Source organism: Vombatus ursinus, unplaced genomic scaffold, assembly GCF_900497805.2.
Source record: "Vombatus ursinus unplaced genomic scaffold, bare-nosed wombat genome assembly UNPS02014818.1, whole genome shotgun sequence".
Classification (NCBI taxonomy): Eukaryota; Metazoa; Chordata; class Mammalia; order Diprotodontia; family Vombatidae; genus Vombatus; species Vombatus ursinus.
In genome coordinates, this window is record NW_020954596.1 from 61172704 (window position 1) to 61188490 (window position 15787).

The 15787-nt window shown below is 34.0% G+C and overlaps 1 protein-coding gene across 3 annotated transcripts in view; it reads left to right on the forward strand.

Annotated features, from left to right (window-relative positions):
* The window catches only part of EXOC1 (exocyst complex component 1), a 62360-nt gene that overhangs the window by 7724 nt on the left and 38849 nt on the right, over positions 1–15787 (forward strand). For all 3 annotated transcript variants that reach the window (XM_027836434.1, XM_027836432.1, XM_027836433.1), the window contains exons 4-8: positions 1460–1619; positions 6540–6727; positions 11945–12172; positions 12353–12485; positions 13027–13136. In XM_027836434.1, the coding sequence (XP_027692235.1) occupies positions 1460–1619; positions 6540–6727; positions 11945–12172; positions 12353–12485; positions 13027–13136 (819 nt within the window). The remainder of the gene's footprint in view (positions 1–1459; positions 1620–6539; positions 6728–11944; positions 12173–12352; positions 12486–13026; positions 13137–15787) is intronic.

Sequence of the window (15787 nt, forward strand, 5' to 3'; positions counted from 1 at the left end):
TTCTCTTCAGTAGTTGTATACTTTGTAACCTCATTGACTTGTACAATTCACTCACATTGTTGAATGCCTATTTAAATGCTTCCTCATAGCTGACACCTCACCTCTACCATACTTAAGAGATTTTTTTTCTTTTTATGGAGACACCCTGTGCATTCTGTGTGTATGTATATAAAATATAAAATGTTTATATATACACTAACATTAACCATTTGGTATCACAATTGATCTGTTGAGTATTGCAGCTGAAACACTCAGCTTTTTTATGGCATTATGGGAAATATTCCCAGTAAAGCTATCATTTCCCATAAAGTTTTGTTTCAGTTGCCAAATATTCTTATATTTTGCTAGTCCTAATGTGAGTATCTTTTCATTGGTAGTACAGATTTTTAATTTTTGTGACTATCTATTAAGCTTTATCTCTTTATTAATCTACAGATAGCTATTATGTGAGTGTTATTGTATGAAATCATACCCTATCTCTGATACATCATAATTATGTTTATTATATGATATATGTTTGTCTTGAAAAGGCACATTCAATCCTTTTTATCCAATGTTAAGTATTAAAAAGGGTTTCCTCTGTATTTGGTATCTTTCTGCATCACAAGAACTTAAAGAAAAACGTTTTCAAAAATCTTTGAACTTTTAAAAATGTAAAACACTATATGTGTTCATATCTTCTTGTTTCATCTAATTCTCAACAAGCACATTATCGGTGGAAGAAATATTAAAGACAGAGATGACTGGCTAGCTGTTCTAGTTGTACCTCATGGAGTGTCTGTACTTTAATGCAGCCACCAGAAGTCTAAGGTTTGGTATTCAGTGTACTGACCTCCAAGGTCTTTCTCAACTCCAGATCTGTGATTCCTTGAATGCCCAGATCCAGACAAATAGATAAACACATATATGTATTTTTATGTCCATAGCACCTTACCAACTGGAAAACTCCAGAAATAAGTATTATCTTCCTTGTCCCTGAAAAGAAACTCAACAAACAAGTTTTAGTGATCCAAATTAGTTTTTATATAACCAGAGGAGCAATAATCTTACACTTTGGAGAAAAGAGATGTCCTGATTATAGGGATTGAAGAAGTGGTTTCTCTTTTCCCAGTGTCCACCTTTTATATTAATTTGTGGGTTTAAGGTGTATAAAAGGTAAACTATTTGGAGTAGCATGAGTTATCCAATAGTTAACCCACAACTTTGAATTAAAAATTGAACTCTTCATTTCCCATATGTTCTAAATGACAACTTTTTCATTGTTTTAATTCAGTATCTTTTCTGAGCTATTACCATCAATAAATCACTTCTTTAGTTTTAAAATGCAATTAATAAGAGCACTTCCTGCTTAAAATATTGTTTTTCTTTGTGTTAGAGCACATCTTCTCTATTATCCGTATAGCAATAATGAAAAAGTTAATGATCACAGATGCTTTTTTCCATTTGTATTTATTTACAGGAGAATCCTGAATTTGATTTACATTTTGAAAAAATATACAAGTGGGTTGCCAGCAGCACTGCAGAAAAGAATGCATTTATTTCCTGTATTTGGAAATTGAATCAGAGATATCTTCGAAAGAAAATTGATTTCGTCAATGTTAGTTCACAACTTTTAGAAGGTAAAAGTCCAATTAACATTTATGCATATGTATTTTTGCTGTAATTATTTAAATTAATTAAGAAACCGATTTAAGTTAGGTAGATTTCCTATGTTCAGCATGTGTTTCCAGAATAGTAACTCATGTTGATAAAGTATTCAAGTTGTTTAATTAGGTAGCATAAAAGTCTTAATGTAAGTAAAATTTAAAGATATACTAAAGGAAATTTTACTTCTAAAAATCTTTTATATTAAGAAATAGTGGGAGAAAATAGCCTAAGCTTTAAGGATATAAGTTTGAATTATGTTCTTTATCTTAATTGAAGAAAGTAGTTGAAATAAATTACCATAAAGATGAACAAAGAGCTAACGTTTGATAATAGTCTATTGTTCCCCCCTCCCCCCTCCCCATAAATTGCATTAAAAGTGGAAATTGGTAACTTCATACTGCATTCATATTCACTGGACTCTGTCCCTTTCTTTTGAATTCTACTTTTTCACCGTTTCTTCTCTGTAATCTCTATGAATTTTCCTTTATCTGTAGTAAACTTTCGCTCAGCCATTTATTGGCTACTTTTTAGTTAGTGAGGTAGAAACAGGCTATGGATTTATGGTACATGATGCCTTAGTTTTGAGGGAAAATTTAAGGGGTGCTACACGAGGAAGTGGGAGAAAATGAGTTGGAATCATCTTTCCTAGGAGTCCAATATGGACTGAAAAGTTAATCTTAAATCTTGAATACCTAAAATGAGCTTTGGTCCAACCCTCATTTTACAGGTGAAGAAGCAGGCCCAGGAAAGTTATGTAATTTGCCTGAGGCCACAAAGTGAATTAATATCAGATTAAAATTTCTCCATCTCTTCTGGTTTCAAGTCCAGAGCTCCTTCCACTGTCCCATATATCTCTTCTTCATTGTAGAAGCTAGCAGCTCTCTTGGATGTGGTTTACTGGTTATAAAAAAGTGGTTTAAACTAGGGCATGAAATCTTTCAAGTTTTTTCTCACATTGAACATTAAATGGAGCTCTTTATACTATAGGAATGGAAAAGTTGTCTCCTAATATATCATTTAAAGAAACTTAAAATTAACATTTCACTTTTCAACGTGGACTTAATGTCTTATTACAGTATATGTTTCTTGTTTGTTCCTTAAATTCAATAGGTATATAGATGATATACTCCATAGAACAGTGATTCTCACACGTTTTCAATTCTTGTAACACCTGCCTTACAGTCTTAACAGAACAGTTGGGAAGAGTGATATTGATTTTAATAGGACATTGTAATGGCTCTAATTCTTATTGAAATCATAACCAAATCATGCCAGAAACAAAAGTGAAGACATCATAAATATTAACACCACAAGAGACAAACCTAAAGAATACCTAGAGGACTCTAGGGACATATTTTGAGAATCATTCATTCATCAGCCTTATATAGAAATTTCTGTTTTAGTTGAGTTCTAGGTGTAGCTTTCAACTCCCTAAATGTCTACGTGCTTGATATGATTGATTACAAATCTTACGATGTTTCATTTCCTTTAATTAATACCTGGGTAATATAGACAATTTACATAAATTCACATTACACAAATTCAACTTTATATAAAGAATTCTGAAAGAAATCCTCTTTCCAAAAAAACCCACCTTTGATAACTTTACCATACAGTACTGTGCTCTGTCTCCATTCCTGCCTGGAATCTGCCTGGCTTGGCGTTCCTTGACTTCCCACTCTCCTTCCCCCCCCCCCCCCCAAAAAAACTTGTTCAAGGGAAAGCAGAACCAACGCACTGAGAGACTGAAGAGACTGCTGCCACTGCGTGGCGGGGTACATTGATCAGCCCACCCACCCATGTGTCCTGTACCCACTTGTCTTCCATCAGTAGTTGGGTACCTCATGTCTATCCCTATCCCCTGCATGTTGCCCATCCTCTCTTGTCCCTGTCCGTGTCAGGCCCCAACATATTCCCGACCCTGCCTTCAACCCTACAGGTTCCTCCTCCTGCTCTTGCTTCTTTGTCCCTGTCCCCATGTGTCTTTGAACCACGTGCCAGCCCCCTTACTCCACAGTACTCTACTTCCATCCTCCTTCCCTTTCTCTTTCCCCATGTGGGCAAATTTGCGTTATGTAAAAATCACTTTACCTAGAGGTCTGTTGAATGGTCCACTTACATAAAACAAGAACTACACTTCATTTTTTATTTTGGTAAGTCTTCTTTAAGAAAACTTTCCACTCTTTGCAACATTGTGATAACTAGATGGTCTTTCTAATTGATTTATAAAAAATTATTATTTTTATTGGTGTTTTGTTTTTTACACTGTGGTAATTTCCCAAACTGTACTTCCCCTCACTGAACCGTCCATTTTGACAAGGAAGAACAGTTTAGCAAAATGGACCAACAGATTGTGTCTGACAGTGTATGTTAACCCACATAGTTTCCTAGCTGTCTATGAGAAGAAGGTTAAGTGTTTCATCATCTGTTCTCTGGGTCCAGAATTGTTCATTGCAATTAACATGAGTTAGCCTGCTTTTAAAAATTGTCACTACTTTTTTCCATAATTATTTTAGAGCTAACTTGTCATTAAGATAGGTGAGTCTTAATGCACTTAATGTATCAACACTAAATGAAATTACATAAATTGTTTTTCTTTGGAGAAATTATACAAAAGATTCATGCTGAGGAATTGTGGCTTCCCAGGAATATAAGATTTTGAAATAGGGATTTGTGAAGAGAGGAAGTTATTGAAGTTTACCTGTTGTTCTTTAAACTATGCATTTATTCTTTATTCTATTAAATAAAATATTTTTACATGAGTCCTTAAAATCTAGCCTTATTCAATACTGATTTTGTTCATTTAATTGCCTCAACCTTATTCTTTCTAATACAACTGGAATCTTTTGTGACTAACCTTTACGTTGTCAAGTAGTTGTATGTAAAGCATTTGTTCTTTGTGTGAAAATAGCTGGGCAAGACTCCAAAATAACATAAGTTATTCATTTCTTAGATTTTTCCTCCTAAGAACAAGAAATCTCATATTTTTATAAATCTATCAAGAAACAACAATCAGAGAAGTAAAAGGAAAATAAGTCTATGGTCAATTTCCGGATATATTTATGTTTTTATGTAGGACTTATATTATTTCCAAAAATAATTTGAATTGGCCAGAACACTAAGAAGAGTTTTTGACCTTTCCATTCCTTTAGTAATCTCCCCTTATGTTTGAATTTTAAATTGTCTTTGAAACATTGTTACCATGAAGTTCAAATGAGTGCAGTATTTTTAAAAAAAAATACACATTAAACCTGTATACTTTGCCACCCAGCTAATATTCTTTGCTTACTTTCCTCTGCTTCTTTCATACCTTTTTGTTCTCCAGAACTGCCTAAAGTTACAGAAGGTGCGTAACACCTTTTCTTATTCTTCTGTATAATTTTAACTATTTACCATTTGATGTTATGTACTGTTGGTTACATATTTTATGAAATTGTGTGTTGGGACAAGGTCATTGCTACAAAATCCATAGTGCAACATAATTAATGACAGTATTTTCATCATTGGCTTCTAAAGGATTGTTTCTTAGGAAAGAAAAGACTACTCTAACAATAGTTAACCTCATCATCTTAAGAATTTGTTAAAATGCCTGTTTGTATAAAGCACTGTCTAGAATGATTTAGGCAATCCTCATCCCTAGGTACTTATCAGTCACATAACAGTTTAATTTTCCATTATAAACTTAAGATGATCTCAGTAAAATAACTCCCTGTTCAGAATGTATCAAATCACATTTACCTAGTGTTTTCTATAATGATTTATGGCAGAAGCTTTAGCCTTTATGTAGAATTCGCTTAATTTGTCCTCATTTTGAGCACTTACATCTTGTGTTGTTTTATGTCTGTTTTTGTTTTGGGGTTTGTTGGGTTTTTGTTTGTTTGTTTGTTTTGGTCTGTCTTGGTGGTCAATGATAAGCTCATACCATGTATCAGAGGTCTTATTTATCCAGATGTACTTCTCATACAAATTAGCAATTTATATCTGAATAATATTAGGGTCACTCAGAGCTTTTTATTTAAATTGGAAGCTACCCATCAAATACATAGAAATGAAATACTCTGGTTTTTAACCTTTAAAAATCCCCCATCATGTTGCTTTCTTACCATGATCTTAATATGCTTATAAAATTAACTAGAAACAATGATTTCCAAGTATCTTGGTTCCCTCAAATATTTTAACTGATATCATTATTCAGAAAGTATCCCAAACTTTTATATTACAAAACACCAAGGACATCTACCTACATTTTTTAAATTTCTCAAATTCATGTTATTGTTACTCTTCTTGTCTAGATAGTAATTGTGGAAATTTCTTCAGCAGATCCATAGACATTTTAAAAGTGTATGTAAAATGCCATTTAAATATGTAAAAAAGTTAATTTAACATATTCAAAGCCTAAGATACACTGTAAGAGATTGGTACTATAGTAAATCTCTCAGTTCTTATTTAATATTATTTCAAAAAGTAGGCTAAGATACTTTTCATATGTTCAGAATTTATAATCTGTGTTTTTCGTTAAGGAGTAGTAACTATCAGAGGTAAGAAAATGGGGTTCAGATTTCAGCTATGACTTTGAATGTCATGATTAAAACATGTTGTAATATTTCTAAGTTAATAGCTTTGGTTTTATGGTTTTTTTTTTTAATTTGTGTCTTTTTACATAGTACTTCATCTCCATAGGATATAAAGTGTTTTACAAAAATAATGTTTTGGTTTGCTTCTATGGACTCTGATTTATTCTTTTCTTTCCTTTTTTTTTTTTAACTACTAAATATGACCTGTGTTTATAGCTGATCCTATCTAGCCTCAAGTAAATTACTATAAATTACTATTACTTGTACTTCATATTTTTGGCTTCCATAATTTCAGTTTTTCCTTCACTACTCTTTAAGAATCTGTTCCAAGTGGAGAGAATCAGAGTGTGACAGGAGGAGATGAAGAAGCTGTAGATGAGTACCAAGAGTTAAATGCAAGAGAAGAGCAGGATATTGAGATAATGATGGAAGGCTGTGAATATGCTATTTCTAATGCTGAAGCATTTGCAGAAAAATTATCAAGAGAGCTGCAGGTGCTAGATGGGGTAAGAATTTCTTGTAAAATATGAATTACTAATATTCAATGGATTGAGAAGCCTGGTTATATACATAGATCATTGCCTTTGAGTATTTAAGGCTTTATGGTATAATTATTACTTTATCTGTAAGTGCATTATCTTTTTCATGAACTTACCCAGCTATTTCAGAGTAGGCAGGCAAAATATTTCGTTGGTGCCATTTGTCTATTATTATTGTTGTTGTTAAAAGGCAAAATATTTACAGGGAATAAGGCCAATGAGAAGCAGTTGCCCAGGTCTCTATTTTATGAATAGACACTCTAAATGGCGTGAGAGGAGTAGGGAGAAGGAGGAAAGGCAGAGATAAATAGCCCGGGGCTTTTCAATCAGAGCTATCAGAACAGGTTTGTGCAAAGGAGTATCTTTTGGGTTGGAGGAAAAAAAAAGATGAAGGACCTGTAGTAAGAAGGGCTTTTGTGAAAAGAGCAAGCTTTGAGGGAGCAGGAGAGTTGTGCAGAATAGTGAGAAAGGCACAAAATTTAGAGTCAAGGGTTTGCTACCTACTTTTTCTGTAGTAAGTAACATAATCTTTCTGGACCTCAGTTTCTGTGTATATAAAATGAGGATGATTATAAAACTTAATCAACAGAAAGAGAAATCATACATGACTCCCTCTCAGCTTGGAAGGTATCCTCTGTGGAGGAGTGCTCTAGGGGTTTGTGTTTAGCTCCCTGTGTTCTTTTGATGAAAGATCACAGATTTAGAGATTAAAAGATCTTAGAGAAATCCAACCCCCCTTACACATGAGGAAAATGAAGGCCATAGAGGTTAAGTGATTTACCCAAGATCACATGAGTTATGTGGCAGAGTTGGGTTTGAACCCAGGTTCTCCAATTCCTGATCTCTGACACTTGCACTAATGCTATGCTGCTCTTGGTTTTATCAGTGCCAAGTAGATAAAGGTCTGTATGACTTGCTTATTAAATTTACAGATGTAACAAAGCTGATAACATTGAATCAATCAGTAGACAAATTCTGAATAGTTGATGTAAGGAAAAACCAGTAATGGGCTGCTTTGTGAGTTACTGGGTTCCTTTTAACTGGAGATCTTCAGGTAGATCACCAGTTGTTGGCTACATTGCAGAGGAAATTCTTGTTCAAGTTTAGTTTAGATAGATAATATCTGAAGTCACTTTCAAAACCATGATTCTGTGAGGATAAAGTGTGATGAAGTACATAAAACAGCTTGCAAATCACAAAAAGCTGTATAAATGTGAGCAGACACAATAGGGTCATATTAATGATTTCCCCTATCTTTTTTTGAGCTGAGTCTTATTTAAAAAAAAAAAAGATACATCTAAATATAAACTACAGAAATATCCATAGTATCATGAAATCTTAGAAGAGACTTTAGAGGAAAAATAGTTCAATACTTACATAAAGAATGAATTCTTTCTATTGTATCTGTAAGTGCTCATCCATTAATTGCTGAAATACCTTGAATTTACTCCTTCCCAAAGCAGCAGCCCTTGCATTTTTGAGTAGCTCAGTTTGTTAAGAAGTTTTCCCATATGATAATCAAAAATCTGATTTACTCTTAACTTTTTTATATTGGTCTGAGTTCTACCTTCTGGGGTCAATCCTAGAAAAATCCAGTTCTTCTTCCACTTGGCAGCCTTTCAGGGATTGGAGGCAGCAGTCATGTCCTGCCTCCTCCATACTGAACATCCCCAGTTCCTTCATGAGATCCCCTGTGTTATGTTCACCTCCTAACAGAATGCTTTGAGTTTGATCTGACCAATGCAGAGCAGATCCTTTATAAAGCAAATGGTTAAAGTAAGAGGTGAATAAGCATCATCAAAAAATAAGTAAACATACAAAAGAAGTAGTAAAGTTACATATGAAACCATAAATATATGCTATATATTTTAACAAGGGAAGATCTCTTTCAAAAATGTATATTTTTATGTCTCTTCAGATTACACAAAGTTCCTTGACAGATGGAATCATAGTCAACTTTATTTAACGTTTTTGTCAGTACCAAACAAGGCATAAATCAGGGAGACATTGTCTGTGTTGTGGACAATGGATTAATAGCGCTCGGAGTCCTGGTTAAAGAGAGACCTCCTCCAGATTAGGGGTTCTGAACCGTTTTTGTGTCATGGACCCCTTTGACAGGATTGTGAAATCTGGACCCCTTCTCAGAACATTTGTTTTTGAATTTTACATAAAATACATGGGATTACAAAAGAAACCAGTTATATTAGTTATCTCTAATATGACTATATAATAGTTATCCAAATGTTAAAAAAAAAAACAAGTTCACGGACCCCAGGCTAATTAAGAACCCCTGCTATGGATAATGAGGCTCCTGTTTTTAGGGGATAATGTAATAATTTCATTAAGCTCCAGAGTATTACACAGTTTCTTCAGCCTGTTCCATGACCACTTAAGAAGGCTTCTCCATGTAGGAAAAGCAAATGGATGAAAAATGTATAATTGCCATGACGAAGAGTACAGCTAGATGTACAGTTCATTGAGTTAAGTCCATCAGTGCCTGTCTTGGTGGAGGGGAGGGAAGGGAAGTCCTGTCCACATACAGCTGGCTGGCCCTGAATGAAGGCAGAGGCAGTGAGAGACCTGAGTTGCCTTTAGGAAATTATACCCTAGGGGCAATGGATAGAGCACCAGCCCTGGAGTCAGGAGGACCTGAGTTCAAATCCAGCCTTGGCTTTCCAGCCATGAAAGAAAGCAAGAAAGAAACTGTACCCTATATTTACTGACTCAAAGATGCTCCCTGTCACACAGATCACCCTATTGAACAGTGTTCCTCTGATAATGCTATAGCACATCATAAAACACTATAATCTATTTCTCACCTGCTTTTTGTGGGAATACTATAAAATATTAACTGATAGTCTTTTAATTTATACTTTTAATCACATTAAGGAAAGATTTTTCTATCCTGTATTTTACTTTTTTTTTTTTTTAGCATAAGTCAGTGTTGCATTTTTAAGGCCATTTCTACAACTGATGACACAATGATGAAGTCTTTATTTTTGCCATTATTGACATAATATGGTGGTCATTTGTTTTAGATTCTTAAATTCATTAATCTAGGAACTATATGTGGTTTTCTCTGATATTTTTGTTTGTCTCGTTTGTAAGAGGCAAGCCTGTCTCAGGCCAATACCATGTTCAGGTTCAATATTGGAATGAAATGGGGCATTCATAGGTCGTTCAATAGTTAACAAAAGGAAGTTAAGGATACTCCAACAATTAGGTTGGGTAGATAGACGTGGCCCCTCTCATTTCTATATGGAAACATGTATGGTCAGCAGGGTAGGGTGAGATGACTTCCAAGGTTTGGGGACATCCATCAAGTCTGAAGGGTGTTGACTACATGTGGATGGGCCTTTTTATGTCCTTAGGTGACTAGGAAACTGTCTCAAGGGCAGCCTGAACCTTAGCCACCTGTGCCAATCAAGTCCCAAGAAAAGCTTTGTCACCTTTAAGGGAAAAAAACTAGGTTAACCTATGTGGTAAAGGGGAACCCTGGTAGGTAGTGATCCTATCAGAGTCATCGTGATCTCCTCTTTTACATTTCTAATTTTGGTAATTATGACTTTCTTTTTTAAAAAGATTAGACTTGCTAATTGTTGATCAGTTTAGGGGTTTCAGAATAACTTTTGGTTTTATTTATAATTTTTTGGCCATATTAATTTCAATTAATATCTTGATTATTTCTCTTTTAATTTTTTATTTTGGTTTATTGTTTTGTTCTTTATCCTAAGTTTATAAAGTATACACCCAATTCACTAAGTTTCACTTTGCTTTCCTGACATAGCTATTCAACACTGTAAATTTGCCTTTGAACAATGATATAGATACATTCCATAGAATCTAATATGTAGTATCTATGTTGTCTTCATTTAAAAAAAAAAGGCTTCTTTTTCACCAAGGTTCTATTTAATAAATTACTTTAATTCTCTTATGGGCCTATCATTTAACTCTTTATATTTTTATTCACTCTTAACCTTATTTCATTACTTATCTATAATTTTGGTTTATAAAGTTCTGCTTTTCCATATTTACCTATACCTAATTTCCATATTTACCTATACCTCATTTGTGATTCAATACATTATTAATTTTTTATATTTGTTCTCAGTATATTTAAAGATTTCTTTGTTATTACTAGAATTGCCTAAGAGGTAGATATTACCCTTTTAAAAATGGAAGGAGGGGCAGCTAGGTGGCACAGCGGATAGAGCACCGGCCCTGAAGTCAGGAGGACCTGAGTTCAAATCTGACCTCAGACCAAACACTTGACACTTACTAGCTGTGTGACCCTGGGCAAGTCACTTAACCCCAACTGCCTAAGCAAAAAAAAAAGGAAGGAACTGGGAGTGAGAAAATGTGATAGAAATACTTTTTTTTAAAAAGAAAAGAAAGAACAGCATCTATGAATCATTTAACAAAATAAACAAGAGAGCAGAAGGAAGTTCAGAAAGGGACAAATAAAACAGGACGCTGTTGAAACTGCCATGTTAAATTTGAAATACATTTTTAAATGCCATACATAATGGAAGGGGAAAACAGAAGGAAACAATTGATGGAAAATTCAGAATGAAGAACAGTTTAAAATTATAATGAATAGTAAAAGTTTAGAACCAGATGGAATCTTACAAATCATCTAGTCCAAGCCCCATTTTAAAAATGAAGGAATTAGAAGGCCCAGAGAGGTCTGTTAGCTAGTGAATGGCTACATTTGAATTACATGTCTATTGAATCATTTTTACCTAAATTTTGCATCAATGACATTAGCCTAAGTTTCAGTGGAAGGAGAACTGAAGAGAACCCAGGCTGTACTAATCAGAATAGAAGAAGGAAAGAAGGAGCTCAGTAATAAACATTTCTGCATGTCAGTAATAAACTTTATTTCTGCATTTTAGCCTCGTGCAGAGAACTCTGCTAGGCTGTGTCAGGAAACTTAAGAAATGAAAGGATTTTACATTTTATTTGGAGAGACAAAAAAAAAACAGATCTGAAATGACATGAAAACAGTTATTAATGCGAAAGTGTTTCAGATTAAAATGTAATTGGTCAATGTTTAACAAAATAAGAATTACAGTAGACATAGATAATGTTAATTTATGTATTCCTAAGTCATTTTGTAGCCTCTTTTTGACTTTGACACCACTGATTTAGTGGGCCCTTCAGATATGCTCCTTTACTTTGTAGGCAAACATCCAGTCAATCATGGCCTCTGAGAAACAGGTGAATATCCTCATGAAGTTGCTGGATGAAGCTCTTAAGGAGGTGGATCAGATTGAACTGAAGCTGAGCAGCTATGAAGAAATGCTGCAAAGTGTAAAAGAACAGATGGATCAAATCTCAGAAAGCAACCACTTAATTCATCTTAGTAACACTAATAATGTAAAGCTCCTATCAGAGATAGAATTCCTTGTGGTGAGTAGGCTAATACATTACACCCTACAGCTGTGAGCCATTAATAAACATTTGCCTAGTTCCACTGTGGAAGAGAATTTTTGCTCAGTCGTGGTTAGTTTTAATAATATTTTAAATCTAGTATCAGTATGTTGCCTAAAGTTATATGTATATAACCTTTATATTTTACATGTATTCCAGAACCACATGGACTTGGCAAAAGGTCACATAAAAGCTCTTCAGGAGGGAGATCTTGCTTCTTCGAGAGGCATTGAAGCCTGTACCAATGCAGCTGATGCCCTGCTACAGTGTATGAATGTAGCTCTTCATCCAGGTAGCATACTTCTTAAATCAAATTTGTACAGATATTATAATTACATCAATTATTTTTTTTAAATCTTAACTCACTGACTTGAAAGAAAATGAAATGATACATATGTTGTGGTCCTGGGGATAACACCTAATAGGTTTCACTGTTCTATTCACATGTTTCTGCTGTCTTGAAGGAACTTTTTTTTTCACACCAGTCCCTAATCCACTTTACGCTGACATTGTTAGCCAGTCTAGCACAGTGCTTTTCGTTATTAATTTAATTTGATTGATTGGTTGATTGATTGATTAGAAGGGGAAAAACATTTAGAGCCTTTTGTTTCCAGCCTAAATGAATTACTTAATTTTTAAAGTTTTGGAGGACTTTGAAAAAATCTCCTTGTTAACATTGTCTGAACAAACGAGTAGATAAACTTAACTTTTGGCTCTTTTCAAATCTTGAAATTGTATTACTGCTTTAAAGTTTGTCATCTTGAATATTTAAGTCTCACATTAAGTGTTTTATACAACTGACTTTTTCCATGGGATTCTTGCTTTCTTTTCAGGACATGATATGCTTCACGCAGTCAAACAACAGCAACAACGTTTTGGTGATTTGCGAGAACAGTTTGCCCGAAGGCTTGCCAGTCATCTTAACAATGTTTTTGTTCAACAGGTAATTTTACTTTTCTAGTTAAGCTGAAACTTTGCTAAGCTTATCGATATTTTACTTTAAACCTTGAGTTTCTGAAAAGATTATCATGCATTTAAATTATCATTTGTATACCCCTTTAAAACCACCTTAGCAACACATTCTGTAGTGCAGTTTACACATTCTTAGATTTTTGTCCCTTTAATTCTGCATTCATTTGCACCATGCATACACACATATTTATTTCTCTGAGAGAGAATTCTGATTCCTAGAAAGTTAATTCTCCCTTTCTTGGCCTCAGTTTTCTCATTTGTAAAATGAAAGAATTGGTTGGACTAGATAATCTCTAAGGTCTCTTCTAACTGTAACTTCTTTGGTCCTGTAGAAATCTAAAAAAGAATTAAATAAGCTTATTTATTCCAGGAGAGGGAACTGGGCATAATAAATAGAGAGACACCTGGCCTTGGAGCCAAAATGACCTGGGTTCAAATTCCACCATTGACAACTATTTGCTTTTATAACATTGGGCAAGTTCTTTAACTTCTCTATGCCCCAGCTACTCTAAGGCTTTAAGTTGCAGAGAAGGTGCTGATCTTTGATAGAAGTTCCTCACCTGGAACTTTGTACAACAATTGAATCACAGATCCAGTATAAAAAAAATTATTCCTGAGTTGTTTTACACACAGCTTCACCTTTGACGTATTCTGAGAGGTGATATGAATGATCTTACATAGTACTCTGAAATTTTCAGAGAAAACTACCATGTGCATATCACTAGATAGATAGGTAGATAGACAGATAGATAGATACTGTGTACTTGAAAGAGGATCCATGCTCATCATTGTGGGCATTCTCTTCACTCATACAAATCAAAAATCCTCCAAACCTTCTCATCTTATATGGCATTGCCTGTGTATTTCTGTAACCCTACATCAAGGATCTACCCAACAAACAGAAGATGATCCTTTTTTTTTTTAATGTCTTGGAAATAATGCATACCACTAAAAATGATCATCTGTTTTCTCTCATTCATGGTACATGACCACGAATTCTGTTGCAGTTATATATATCCTTAATAATGTTGACCACTAGAATACACACACACACACACACCCCAGCTCTCCTTGCTTATACAGCCTTTTTTCTCTATGATTCTAATTGATATTTTTAGGTAAATAAAATTGTCCACTTTTTTAGATGGGCAGAAAACTATAACTGATTCTGTCAAAGCTAGGGTTCTTAAGTTTTTGTGTGTGTCATGGATCTCTTTGGCAATCTGTTGAAACCTTTGGAGCTTTTCTTTGAATAATATTTTTAAATATATAATAAAATACATAAAATTACAAGGGAGAAACCAATTATATTAAAGTTTGGTTATCAAAATACTTTTTAAAAACTTCATAGGCCCCTCAGTTAAGAACCCCTTAATTGCTTAATTAAATGCTAAAGGAAGAAGCTGAATAAAACTGTACATAATTTCTGATAATGTAAAGTTCGTTGTGTAATTTTGCAATTTGTAAAAATATATTCAGCAATTTTTTTAACTTTTTAGGGAATTTGTACTTGTTGCCTTTCAGGATATACTATTTCAGTTGTTGGGTTCTTTCTTTTTTTTCAACTTTTCAGCTTTCTAAAATACTTATGATCCTGTGTTTTATCTCCACTTAGTTTACTCAGGCCCTTCTTCAGCTCTATAGCAGGTCCAACTTTCTTTCAGTTCCCGTGAGTACATGGGGTTTGACTCAAACTTCTCTAATCTATTTTGATATTTTTATTTGTCAAGCTTGCTAAATCTAACTGAAAGCTGCAGACTTGGCTTTGTAAATTTGTAACTTGACAGTACTCATATAAAGCTGCCAAATAACTGCATTTATAGCTGCCATTGTGTGCTTTAGCAGATGGTATTCTTTGGGCCTGAAAACTGTGATAGGAGGAAAGGTGGGTCTGATTGTTGTGAGAAATGCACTAATTTTTAATTTGTTTTGACTTAGTGACTTAAAACTATAAATTAATTTATTCCTATATAATTAAATAATTGTTTTAGGAAAGCCACAGACTTGGGAGTCACAGAAAGTATTAATTCATATTCTTAATTTGATTTGATTCTTTATAGAGTCTAAAGGGGGATATACTGTTGACAGTGCTACTGTCTTACATAAATGGATACAACTGTAACCAATGTAGTCCTTTCCACACTACAAGTCTCTGTGAAGATTTCTTTCGTAGCTACAAATGACTTGGATTCTGCCTCTATCTTAAAAGCTGACATCTTTGCTTAAAGTGAGCCTTCTCATTGCTGACAAGCTAATACATGTTGTTGCATGTAATAATAGGCTTAGAACCCTAAAAATGAGTGTTGCAACAAGTACTTTTAGGAGATATGTCAAGCTCAAGTAAAATATTTCAATTGGAGAAAAAATGGTAGAAACTAATTATTGCTTACTTAAATGTTATATTGCAGTAAAAGTTTCAAAATAACCGTGGCTTGTTTGTTTTTGATTTGTGCCTTGTTAATTGAGCTCTTTCAGGTCCAGTGGACAAATGTGGAACTCATTTTCTCTTTATCTCTCCCCTTTTCACTCCCACCCCCCCTAGCAGAAATGTTTTGAATTTCAAGTGTTTATTTTTTATGGATTGAAAAGTTGGTCTAATCTGATATTTCACGTGTGTAGAAT